Source organism: Nematolebias whitei, chromosome 9 (genome assembly GCF_014905685.2).
Source record: "Nematolebias whitei isolate Nwh7 chromosome 9, NemWhi1, whole genome shotgun sequence".
NCBI lineage: Eukaryota > Metazoa > Chordata > Actinopteri > Cyprinodontiformes > Rivulidae > Nematolebias > Nematolebias whitei.
In genome coordinates, this window is record NC_056506.1 from 52,177,389 (window position 1) to 52,189,536 (window position 12,148).

General features: G+C 43.3%; 2 protein-coding genes across 2 annotated transcripts in view; one reads left to right on the forward strand and one right to left on the reverse strand.

Moving 5' to 3' along the window:
- LOC119414350 (serine/threonine-protein kinase RIO1) overlaps positions 1-2,974 on the reverse strand; it is a 59,097-nt gene extending 56,123 nt beyond the window's left edge. Inside the window, exon 1 of the mRNA XM_037681442.1 lies at positions 2,889-2,974. Coding sequence (XP_037537370.1) covers positions 2,889-2,974 — 86 coding nt within the window. The remainder of the gene's footprint in view (positions 1-2,888) is intronic.
- Positions 2,975-6,924: 3,950 nt separating this feature from the next.
- Positions 6,925-12,148, forward strand: part of LOC119414351 (inositol monophosphatase 1-like) — a 48,603-nt gene continuing 43,379 nt past the window's right edge. Inside the window, exons 1-3 of the mRNA XM_037681444.1 lie at positions 6,925-6,947; positions 7,755-7,859; positions 9,606-9,651. Coding sequence (XP_037537372.1) covers positions 6,925-6,947; positions 7,755-7,859; positions 9,606-9,651 — 174 coding nt within the window. The remainder of the gene's footprint in view (positions 6,948-7,754; positions 7,860-9,605; positions 9,652-12,148) is intronic.

Genomic DNA, 12,148 nt, shown 5'->3' on the forward strand with positions numbered 1-12,148 from the left:
TTTTGAGAAGGACCTGTATATATATATATATATATATATATATATATATATATATATATATATATATATATATATATATATATATATATATATATATATATCCATGTATTTATTTATTTTTATTATTTTTTTCTTTTTTCTTACATCCCTGTTCTCAGTTTGACATTTGGGGTTGGGTGCGGGGGGGGGGGGGGGGGGGCCCCCGGGGGGGGGTCTGGCGTTGGGCCTTGGGGGGAAATTGGGGGCGGGGCCGGTGCTCTGGTTCTCCCTGGGTTGTTTGGATCTTTTGATCAGGGTTCCTGATTGCGGTGGCCAGCCCTTTGGCTGGGGTGGCTTCCAGGTTCCGGCGGGGGGGTCAGCTGTGGTTTGTGTGTGTGTGGTCGTTGGTGGTGTATGGCGGCGGTCGAGGCGTGGCGTTGCTTTGACAAAGCGCTGGCTGGTCGGCCTGGTGTGACATTCGCGGTGGGAGGGTCCTGTGTGTATGTGGGGGGTACGTGGGTGGCGTACTGGGGCTTCTCCGGGCCTGTGGTGTGGGGCTGTTGAGGTGCCTGGTCCTTGGTGCACTGGGCCAACCTTCCTCAGCTGCTGCTCTAACCCCCAGCAAGGGGCCAGCTTGCGGTCGTTGTCGAGTGAGTGGACGGCCTGACAGCGGCTTTGTCAGGCTGTGTGTGGGTGTGCCTGTTCAGGTCTCGGATTGGGTTTTAGGTGGTCCCCTCTCTTGGATTAATTTGGGCCCCCCATTTAATGTGGGGTCTACTTCCCCCTGTCGCGCTCCCCTCCGGTGGTGGGCCCCCCTGCCGCCGGTGCATTGGCAGCTCTCAGCATCTGGGGCTGGGTGGTGAGGTGTGTGTGGGCCCGCCCTGGTGGCTGCCTGCCGGGGCCTGGGTGCCCTGGCTCTGTTGGGCCTCTGTTGGGGGGTGGTATGACCTTGGGACTTTGTGTCCATGGCATTATATGGAAAATAATGACCTTTATCACAATATGCTCATTTTTGGAGAAGGACCTGTATATGTATATATGTATATATATATATATTAGGAGTGCGAATCTCTCAGTGTCTGGCATTCTGATTCGATTCAGATTTTTGGTGTCACGATACGATTCAAAATCGATTTTTCGATTCAGAAATGATTTTTGTATTGAAATGGTATATACTTTAAATTATAATGTATATGTAACTGACAAGATGAAAAGATTAAACAACAATGTAAATAGAACATTCATTTAAAACAATAATTTTAGGTTCTTTACTGTATCAAATATTTTTTATTCATTTTATCTTTATACTAAAAATAGGTAAAAATGTAGGAATGCATAAAATTCTGTAACTTAAATTACCAGTATTAGGTTAGCTTAGTTGCCTGACTTAAAAAAAAAAAATCTAGGAACAAATAATTCATCCGTCATCTTTATCCACTTCTTCCTTTTCGAGTCACTGGTGTCACTGGTGCCCATATCAGTTTGTCACTGTGTGAGAGGCGGGGGACACCTGGACAGGTCTCCAGTCCATCACAGACAAATAATTCAAAATATATAAATATAAAAGTAAACAGACTTCAGCCTACCGTAGTACATTAACCTTTAACTCAACATGAAATACAGACTTCAGTTATTTTTAACCATGTTGCTCTAACATTTGTTATATTTTCAAAAGTTAACTTAATATGAAATATACAGACTTCAGTCTTAACCATATTGATTCATGTTTAGTAAATCTTTAAATTTCAAAACCTGTGCAAGTTTGCACAAAAACCTCTTCTGAACTATAATTTATACCTGAACTGAACTGAACTGAACTATATATTTAAACCATAAACTGCATCATTTAGATCTGGCTCCAGATGTTTCTCGTCTCTTCAACCTGTTAAAAAGACAAATTACATAAAGTTTGTTGAACAACTTGTCTCTAAGTTTTAGTTTAATGTGAGAAATAACAGTTTCCTTTGATCTGCAGCTTCATCAGAGCTTCTAACATTTGTTGTTTCATGGTGAAGTTGTGGAGCTGCTTATCGCAAAGAAAATAAATGTACATGAAGGAATAACGTACGTTGAATCCATCGTATTAAAATAAAGCTGAATCCGTCACTGAGCTGTGTGATCATGAATCCTTTGTGATGCAGCAGGAGATGGAGAGGGAACTCTTCACAGCCTTTGGGGGAATCACCTGGAAGTTCGTTGCACAGTTCGCTGGTCGGCTGCTTCGCTTTCATCTTCCGTGAATTTTGTCGTATTTCCAAAATACTGCCCCGCAATTTTATTTAACACTTCTTGTAAACAGCTGTGCTCTTGTTCAGCTCTGTCCTCCCCTGGAACCTTGTAGGATCTGAAATGACTTTTAAAGACGAAGAGGCGGGTTGAATCGCGCTGTCTCCCTCCTCCATGCTAGCAGGCTCCATTCAGATAAAGGGAGCTGGCTAACTAGCTGCTGTATGGTGGCCTACATGGCTCAATTCTACAGCGGCCGAACAGGGAGTAAGAGCGGAAAAAATATCAAACTTAGATGCATTTTAAAATCGATTTATGGACCTTTAGAAACGATTCAGAATCACCAGGACTAAGAATCTAGATTCATCAAAAAAACGATTTTTTTCTGCACCCCTAATATATGTGTATATATATATATATATATATATATATATATATATATATATATATATACACACTGCAGAGCCATCCTCTCAGCAGCTGTGCAGCTGCCGTGCCACACGGTGATGCAGGTGCAGAGAATGTTCTCCATCACACAGTAATAGAAGCACCTCAGGACAGAGCTCCCAAGTCCAGCTCTGCACAGCTTCCTGAGGAAGTAGAGACGCTGATGGGCCTTCTTGATCAGACAGGAAGTGTTGGCTTTCCAGGTGAGGTCACTGGATATATGCACCCCCAGTTACCTGTAGCAGGAGACCACCTCCACAGCTCCTCCTCTGATGTGTAGGGGATGAAGATGACCCTTGTCCCTTCTGAAATTCACCACCATCTATTTGGTCTTCTTCACACTGATGCAGAGATTGTCTCTGAACCAGGTGTTCCTGGTTCTTCACCACTTCACCACTTGCTCTTGCCGAGATCGGATGCTTCTCCCCTCCCCTTCCTCTCCGCTTTGCTTTGCTGCTCTGTCTGTGAAACTGCTGTGAGCCTCTCTTGCATCTTCTGAACCATAATTATGGACCTGTTTTGACCAGTTGGTCCCTCAACTCAATTTACAACATTTCTTCGAAGAGAAGACAGGCTTTAGGTGAGCCAATTTACCCTGTTGGCACGCAGCTGGATATCTCATTGACTGGAAGACTTGATGATGCATCTTATCTCTGTTGCCATCTGTGGATTTTAAGGACGCATATTTAATTGGATTCACAATAACTGGTTCCTGCTTTTTGGATTCGGCTGGTGCTGGTTTTATCTACAATCAAGGAAGTTGTCGGCAGCAAATTTGGACCCGATCACGCTGCTTGCCTTTTTGATGGCTTGGTTCATGTCTCGTGTACCCGGATTCAAATGCTTTGGGCTGAATGGATCAGATCTTGGGTATTTTTCTCAGTCACATTCCACCGGTGTAGCCATGTTAATTTGGACATTTCGGAACCGAGTGGACCAACACAGATTGAAGGTAGATGTCATTAAGTTCTGCCTGTCCCCAAAACAACTGTGTGTTTATCAGAATTTGGCTCCCTTGGCTGGTCTTGAAGGCCATCTTATCTGAATTCACCTGGAGAACATGTGATCTGACGCTCACCACCCCCTCCCTGAGGAATTTCCAACTGATAACCAGATGAAACCAGCTGAATAAACTTGTGTCATCATTTCAGGACTCTTGGATTCTCATAGACGTTATTCTTGGCCATTCCTCGACATACCTTGAGAATGTTTATGGATCTCACCGGAGGACATTGACTGATTTTTCTATCCTTATCAGAACTCTTACAGTGACCTCGAGAGCATCTATGACCATGCTGACCGCTCTCGCCTCCCCCCTCTCAGAATGTCTACGTCAGTATGTGCTTGTTTGTGCGAGGTGTTTTTTAATATCAGGTTTTTTTTCTCAGGCAGGAAAAAAAGTCTGATAGGAATTTTTTTGCCTCTTTTTTTTTCATTTATTTATCCTTTACTTATACAGGTAGTCTCATTGAGCCACGAGAACTCATTTTCAATAGAGACCTGTTTAGGGAGCAGATGGTGGGGGTTAGGGGCCTTGCTCAGGGGCCCAGGGTGGGGCGAGTGAGGGTGGAGGGAGGTGTGAGTGTTTCACCTTTTCCACCCACATTTTGATGTTGACGCTACTGGGAGGTGAACCTGCGACTTTCCGATCACAAGCCCATCTTCTAACCTCTGTGTCACCACTCCCCAGCCTCTAACTCCTACATGTGTCCAGTTAACCACTGTTTTTGTCTGTCCAAACAGGTCTCACTTGTAAATCAGTCTTTGAGGCTCAATGTGATTTATCTGTTTAAATAAAGGTTGAATGAATGAATGTTCCACTTCCTCTCTGTATTTGGACTCATTATTGTTTGTGATGCGTCCCACTACTGCTGAGTTGCCTGCAAACTTCACTATATGGCAGCTGGGGTGTCTAGCTGAGCAGTCATATGTCAGCCGAGTGACCAGCAGGGGGCTCAGCACACTGCCCTGGGGATGAGCCAATGCTGTTGGTGATGGAGGAGTAGACAATGTTGTGGATCCTGACAGTCTGAGATCTGTTGGTCAGGAAGTCCAGAATCCAGTTCCCCAGTGTGGGACTCAGTCCAAAAAAGGAGAGCTTCTGCACCAGGGTCTGTGGGATGAGGCTGCTGAAGGCCAAGGAGAAATCCAGAAAGAGCTGATGGGTGTAAGAATTTCTGCTCTCTAGGTGGGTGATGGCTGTGTGTACCACCGATGAGATGGCGTCAGCAGTGGAGCGGTTCCTTCTGTAGGTGTACTGATGTGGGTCCACAGTGATGTCAATGTAGTCTTTGATGTGGGTCATGACCAGCCTCTTGAAGCACTTCATGACTACTGATGTTAAGGTTATAGGCCGGTAGTCATTCAGGCCTGTCACTGTGGAGCACTTGGGTGCAGGAATAATAGTGGCGGATTTAAAGCAGGTGGGGAACACTGTGTAGTATGACATATCCTGAGATATATTATACATTAAACGGGTTCTTTCATTTTTCTGGACTGAATGATGTCGTGCATTGAATTTAAATAAAATGTGGACGTGAGACGTTAATTATCTTTGACTCACCATGACAGTGGGTCATTTATTAACAGAATCAAGTTTAACACATCACACATTTACATTAATTGGCAAGAATTGAAAAATAACGACATAATTAATCAGCTTTACAAGCAGGAAAACCATACGGCCATGATTTTCCGTTGCTTCACCACAGACATTTCTGAAAACATCTGGATTAATTTTCTAGCAGATAGGAGAGTTTATAGATGGAAAGATGAAGTTTATCTGAGAGAGATGTGTGAGGGAATTTGTCTGTTTTAACCAGAACGTGCACGCTCCTTCGGAAATCAGCTTGTCCCAACAGTACACTTTGGGTGAAGGTCGACTTTTACCTTTTCTGAAGATAGATCAGTTCCGGCGTGAAGTCCCACTTCGAGCCACTCTTCAGCGTCTCCGTAAGAACAGCTAAAGACCTCGAGAGTCGTGTGAGGTTATCCAAACAGAAGTTATAATTCCCAAAATCGTATCTGGTTCAGCTTGATTCTAATATAGCAGCATCCTGAATGCCTGCGTTCTGCATTCTGGAACTTCCAAAACTCTCTGCATTCTGAATTCCAAAAACTCTGCTTGAACTGCTGCTCCATCTTCAAGACTGAGCTTACAGCAGCTTCAAGACTGAGCTGAACTCTCTGAGCTGAACTCTTCTCCTTGAACTAGGAAGTGCCAACCTTTTAAGAAGGGTCACTTCCGGTTCATTTGAGAGCTTTTTGATTGGTCGATGGACCAAAGCAGAGGTGTGGTTTGTGATGTAAGGTGTTATTAAAAGTCAAGGAAAAGATTCAGATTGTTTAAGAACAGACAGAAAGATATCATGGAAAAACCCAGACTTTGTGGAGCCTCTCACCAAGTATCTTGCTGTAAAAGTTAAACATGACATTTCTTTTCAGTAAACTTTCAGTTGACCGAAACTTGAACTTTGACACACTTACAAATTTGCTCACTTCAAAGCAGACGATCAAGAAATTGAATCATTACTCTGTAACGTACTCTAACTTGATTTCACTTTGAATTGAGGATTAAGAATCATTACTACTGTTTAAGTAAATAAAAATGATTAGTTCACTTCAACATGTAGACATTGTTTGAACCAAAACACTTTGATTATCAAAACATTTGTAAAATAGTAATGATCATAGAGAATTGTCTTTTTCCACTTGATTAATTCAAGAAAGAAAGTCTCAGGATGGGTTAACCTGTATTTCTGGATTCAAATCAATGAAATGACAGTTTCAGTCCCATATGGTCAGTTTTGACATCAGGCCTAGTCCACTACAACTGCCATTGACAGTGAGGTGCTGAAGATGTCCGCCAACACCTCAGACAGCTGGTGTGTGCAGTCCTTCAGTACCCGCTCTGGGATGTTGTCAGGCCTGCAGCTTTATGGGGGTTGATTCCCTGGAGGGTTTTCCTCATATCTGCTGTGGTCACACAGAGGGGTGTGTCACCAGGTGGTGGTATAAGACTGGTGCTGGGGAGGGGGTGGGGGTTAGGATTCTCAAAGTGAGCACAGAACTTAGTGAGTGCATCTGGCAATGAGTGGTCCCTTGGGCATTGTGCATCCCTGATGTTGTATGCTGATCGGCATGTAATTTTTATTTAAAATAAATTATTTTAAATTATTTAGCACCTGCTGCATCCTTGTGCAGCCCATACTGCAGGATAAACTTCCTGCTACAGCTGATCAGCTGTTCACCGTGCAGAGCAGAGAAGTGGGCATGGCCAAGAGCGCTTGCCAGTGGCAAAGAGCACAGGAGGCAGGGAGCTGAAATCAAGACATTCTGTGCTCTTTTAGAGTGTTTAGAGTTTAGAAATATTGTTTAGAATCCAGCAATGTTCATTCAGGTCATCTGGAATATTCCTTTTTTTTAGAGACATTTCGCCCTACATCCGAAGGGCTTCATCAGTCTGAGAAGTCACAAACAAAGTGTTTACCCACCAAGCAGTACACTCCTACAATGGACCAAACAGTTGCTGGTGATGAGATGGTTTCTGGGGGCTGTCCTCTCCCCCGTCGACTCCTCCCAGACAACACAGCCAAAGTGGTTCAAGACATTGTTTCGAATATTGCAAGAGTGTGGGAAGGGTTTAAAATGCCTTAATATATATATATATATATATATATATATATATACTAAAATAAAACTACTACTTACTGCTTGTACTACTATTCCTACTTCACGGTTTTTCACTTATTGTGATTCTTCAGGGTACGTATCCCGCGATAAACGAGGGACTACTGTACAACAAAAATGAACAAGGGGCAGAAAAAAAACCCCACAGTATAAAACAAGGGCAACTCGCCTAATCAGGTCTCTCTTGTAAATGAGTCCTTGAGGCTCAATGGGATTTACCTGTCTAAGTAAAGGTTGAATGATTGGTGATCTTTATCTTAGCTTCTTGTGAGCTAAATCTGCTTTAACTACCAGGTCACGTACGTAGCTCCAGATGAACGAAAAAAACTATAATCAATACACCTCTAACAAAGGTAAAGATTGATGATGATTGTTGTTGATGATTTCTTACTATGAAAATCACTTTGTTCCAGGTTCATAGGGGAGGAGTCAGTGGCTGCAGGTGAGTCTTGCGTCCTCACAGACGAGCCCACTTGGATCATCGACCCAATTGATGGAACAACCAATTTTGTTCATGCGTGAGTAATCCTCATTCAGGCCTTCTTCATGTCACCTGTACAGGTGTGTCAGTTTCTATCCTGCGAATGAGTGGTTTAAACATACAGGTCCTTCTCAAAAAATTAGCATATTGTGATAAAGGTCATTATTTTCCATAATGTAATGATAAAAATGAAACTTTCATATATTTCAGATTCATTGCACACCAACTGAAATATTTCAGGTCTTTAATTGTTTTAATACTGATGATTATGGCATACAGCTCATGAAAACCCAAAATGCCTGTCCCAAAAAATTAGCATATTTCATCCCACCAATGAAAGACAAGTGTTTTTAATACAAAAAACGCCAACCTTCAAATAATCATGTTCAGTTATGCACTCAATACTTGGTCGGGAATCCTTTTGCATGAATGACTGCTTCAATGCGGCGTGGCATGGAGGCAATCAGCCTGTGGCACTGCTGAGGTGTTCTGGAGGCCCAGGATGCTTCGATAGCGGCCTTAAGCTCATCCAGAGTGTTGGGTCTTGCGTCTCTCAACTTTCTCTTCACAATATCCCACAGGTTCTCTATGGGGTTCAGGTCAGGAGAGTTGGCAGGCCAATTGAGCACAGTAATACCATGGTCAGTAAACCAGTCACCAGTGGTTTTGTCACTGTGAGCAGGTGCCAGGTCATGCTGAAAAATGAAATCTTCATCTCCATAAAGCTTTTCAGCAGATGGAAGCATGAAGTGCTCCAAAATCTCCTGATAGCTAGCTGCATTGACCCTGCCCTTGATAAAACACAGTGGACCAACACCAGCAGCTGACATGGCACCCCAGACCATCACTGACTGTGGGTGCTTCACACTGGATTTCTGGCATTTTGGCATTTCCTTCTCCCCAGTCTTCCTCCAGACTCTGGCACCTTGATTTCCGAATGACATGCAAAATTTGCTTTCATCCGAAAAAAGTACTTTGGACCACTGAGCAACAGTCCAGTGCTGCTTCTCTGTAGCCCAGGTCAGGCGCTTCTGCCGCTGTTTCTGGTTCAAAAGTGGCTTGACCTGGGGAATGCGGCACCTGTAGCCCATTTCCTGCACACACCTGTGCACGGTGGCTCTGGATGTTTCTACTCCAGACTCAGTCCACTGCTTCCGCAGGTCCCCCAAGGTCTGGAATCGGCCCTTCTCCACAATCCTCCTCAGGGTCCGGTCACCTCTTCTTGTTGTGCAGCGTTTTCTGCCACACTTTTCCCTTCCCACAGACTTCCCACTGAGGTGCCTTGATACAGCACTCTGGGAACAGCCTATTCGTTCAGCAATTTCTTTCTGTGTCTTACCCTCTTGCTTGAGGGTGTCAATGATGGCCTTCTGGACAGCAGTCAGGTCGGCAGTCTTACCCATGATTGTGGTTTTGAGTAATGAACAAGGCTGGGAGTTTTTAAAAGCCTCAGGAATCTTTTGCAGGTGTTTAGAGTTACGTCGTTGATTCAGATGGTTAGGTTAATAGCTTGTTTAGAGAACCTTTTCATGATATGCTCATTTTTTGAGACAGGCATTTTGGGTTTTCATGAGCTGTATGCCATAATCATCAGTATTAAAACAATTAAAGACCTGAAATATTTCAGTTGGTGTGCAATGAATCTGAAATATATGAAAGTTTAATTTTTATCATTACATTATGGAAAATAATGACCTTTATCACAATATGCTAATTTTTTGAGAAGGACCTGTACACTTGGCATACAGGTTTCTGTATTGTTTATTCATGTGTTTGTTCACAGGTTTCCTCTGGTGGCTATCTCTATCGGGTTTTCCATCAACAAACAGGTGAACTTAAAAACGGGGCGGGAGATCTAATGGGTGGATTGTGGAGTAGACTGTGTGAAGCAGAATTCAGTGGAACCATCTTTAAAAAATATATTCTTTAGCACACTTGGTCAGAAATATTTGGTGATAAATGAGACTTTAGTTGCATTATAAAGAAATGTGACTTCAGAAAGGCTGGAAAATTGTAGAAGTCCATGAGGTCTCCAATGGTGGACTCTACTGAAAAACCATCTCAAGCTGACAGAGGGTCAGCTGAGGAGAATCTACAGAGGAAATTGGCTCTACAGGTGTGAGTTCCTATCTTTCTTGATTTAAAAGATTTAGAAGATATTCTAAGAGTTGAAGTTCATACTGTGTTGGAAATGGTGATTATCAAATCTAAAAAAAAAAAAAACCCCAGCCGGTTCGACCTCAAAGAAATCATTCAATTACATCCAAACTGTCTACACGCACAGATGCTGTTTCCTGCTTCCAGAAAAAGAACATCACTGTAGTGACTGATACACATCAGGACCTATATTGAATTCAAAAAGCGTTCAATACAAAAACAACTGCACTTTATTTCTAACAGAAGACGTTTCGCTCCTCATCCGAGGAGCTTTCTCAATTCAAAGAGCAGAGAGTGAGAGATTCAGGTTATAAGGCTGAGTGAGATAAGACACACACACATATGTAGATTGGCAATTCACACCTAAACACCTTAACAGTAGGTCTTTGTTCCTCTAATTCACAGATGAGGCCCCTCTGTTCCCATCAAGTGTGAAAACTGGCTGGGGATCTGTTTTAAAGTTGCATTATAGGTTTTTGAAAGTGGAAATCTGAGGCCTCCTCCTCTGTTAAGAGACGGCTTTTCTCTTTTTTACATAAATTGCCTCCTTCACCCCCCTCTCAAACCATCTGTGTTCTCGGTCCAAAATGTGCACATTTTGGTCCTCAAAAGAGTGTCCCTTATCTGTGAGGTGGAGGTGAACAGCTGAGTCTTGTCCTGTGGAGCTGGCTCTCCTGTGTTGAGCCATGTTTCTGTGAAGAGGCTGTTTAGTTTCTCCAATGTAGAGGTCTGGACAGTCCTCGCTGCACTGGACCACAGACACTACACCACTCTGTTTGTGTATGGGTGTCTTGTCCTTAGGGTGGACCAGCCTCTGTCTGAGAGTCCTACTGGGTTTGAAATGTACTGGGATCTTGTGTTTGTTGAAGATCCTTCTGAATTTCTCTGATACTCCAGCAACATAAGGGATGACAATGTTTTTCCGTCTGTTCTTCTCCTTTTTCTGTTTATTGGTGTGTTTTGTAGATTTCCTCGCTGACTTGACAAAAGCCCAGTTTGGATATCCACATGTTTGAAGAGCTTCTTGAATGTGTTTCTGTTCCTTTTCCTTATCTTCTGTCTTCGTGGGGACGCGTTCGGCCCAATGGTGTAAAGTTCTGATGACAGAGAGTTTGTGTTCCAGTGGATGGTGGGAGTCAAACAGAAGATACTGGTCTGTGTGGGTTGGTTTTCTGTAAACTTCAATGTTGAGGCTGTCCTCTCTCTCCATCTGAACCAAGCACCAAAAAAGGCAGCTTGTTGTCGTTTGCATCCTCTCTGGTGAACTTGATGTTGTTATCAACCGAGTTAATGTGTCTGGTGAACGCTTCTACTTCCTTGGCTTGGATTTTGACCCAGGTGTCATCCACATAACGGAACCAATGGCTTGGTGTTGTTCCCTCATAGGAGTTTAGGGCTCTCTGTTCCACTTCCTCCATGTAGAGATTGGCAACAATGGGTGACACTGGAGATCCCATGGCACAGCCGTGCTTCTGTCTGTTAAAACTGTCATTGAACTTGAAATAAGTGGTGGAGAGGCAGAGGTCCAACAGGGTGCAGATCTGGTCCGGGGTGAAGTTGGTCCTGTTGATTAAGTCCTTGTCTTGTAGAAGTTGTTTTCTGACGGTTTCTACTGCTTCAGAGATGGGTATGCATGTGAAAAGAGAAGTCACATCATACGATACAAGTTTCTCCTGGGGTTAGTTTCAAGTGTTGAACTTTGTTAGCAAAATTAATGGAGTTCTTTATGTGATGAGGTGTGTTTCCAACAAGAGGAGCTAAAATACCAGCCAGATGTTTAGCAATATTGTATGTCACTGAGTTCATGCTGCTGACGATGGGTCTGAGCGGAGTTCCTTCTTTGTGTATTTTTGGAAGTCCAAAAAGACAGGGAGTGGCTTCCCCTGGGTACAATCTATAATACAAAGATCGATTGATTGTTTCCTCCTTTTCGTTTTTGCAAGTCATCTATCACTTTCTTTTTATAGGTGCTGGTTGGGTCCCTCTTCAGGGTCTCGTAGGTGTTGCTGTCGCTCAGTAGTGTGGTTATTTTTTCCCGGTAATCAGAAGTGTTGAGGACTACTGTGCATCTTCCTTTATCAGCTGGTAAAATGGTGATGTTTTGGTCCTGGCTGAGTGATGTTACAGCTTTCCTTTCCTGTGGTGTGAGGTTTGAAGGAGGTGGTTTGG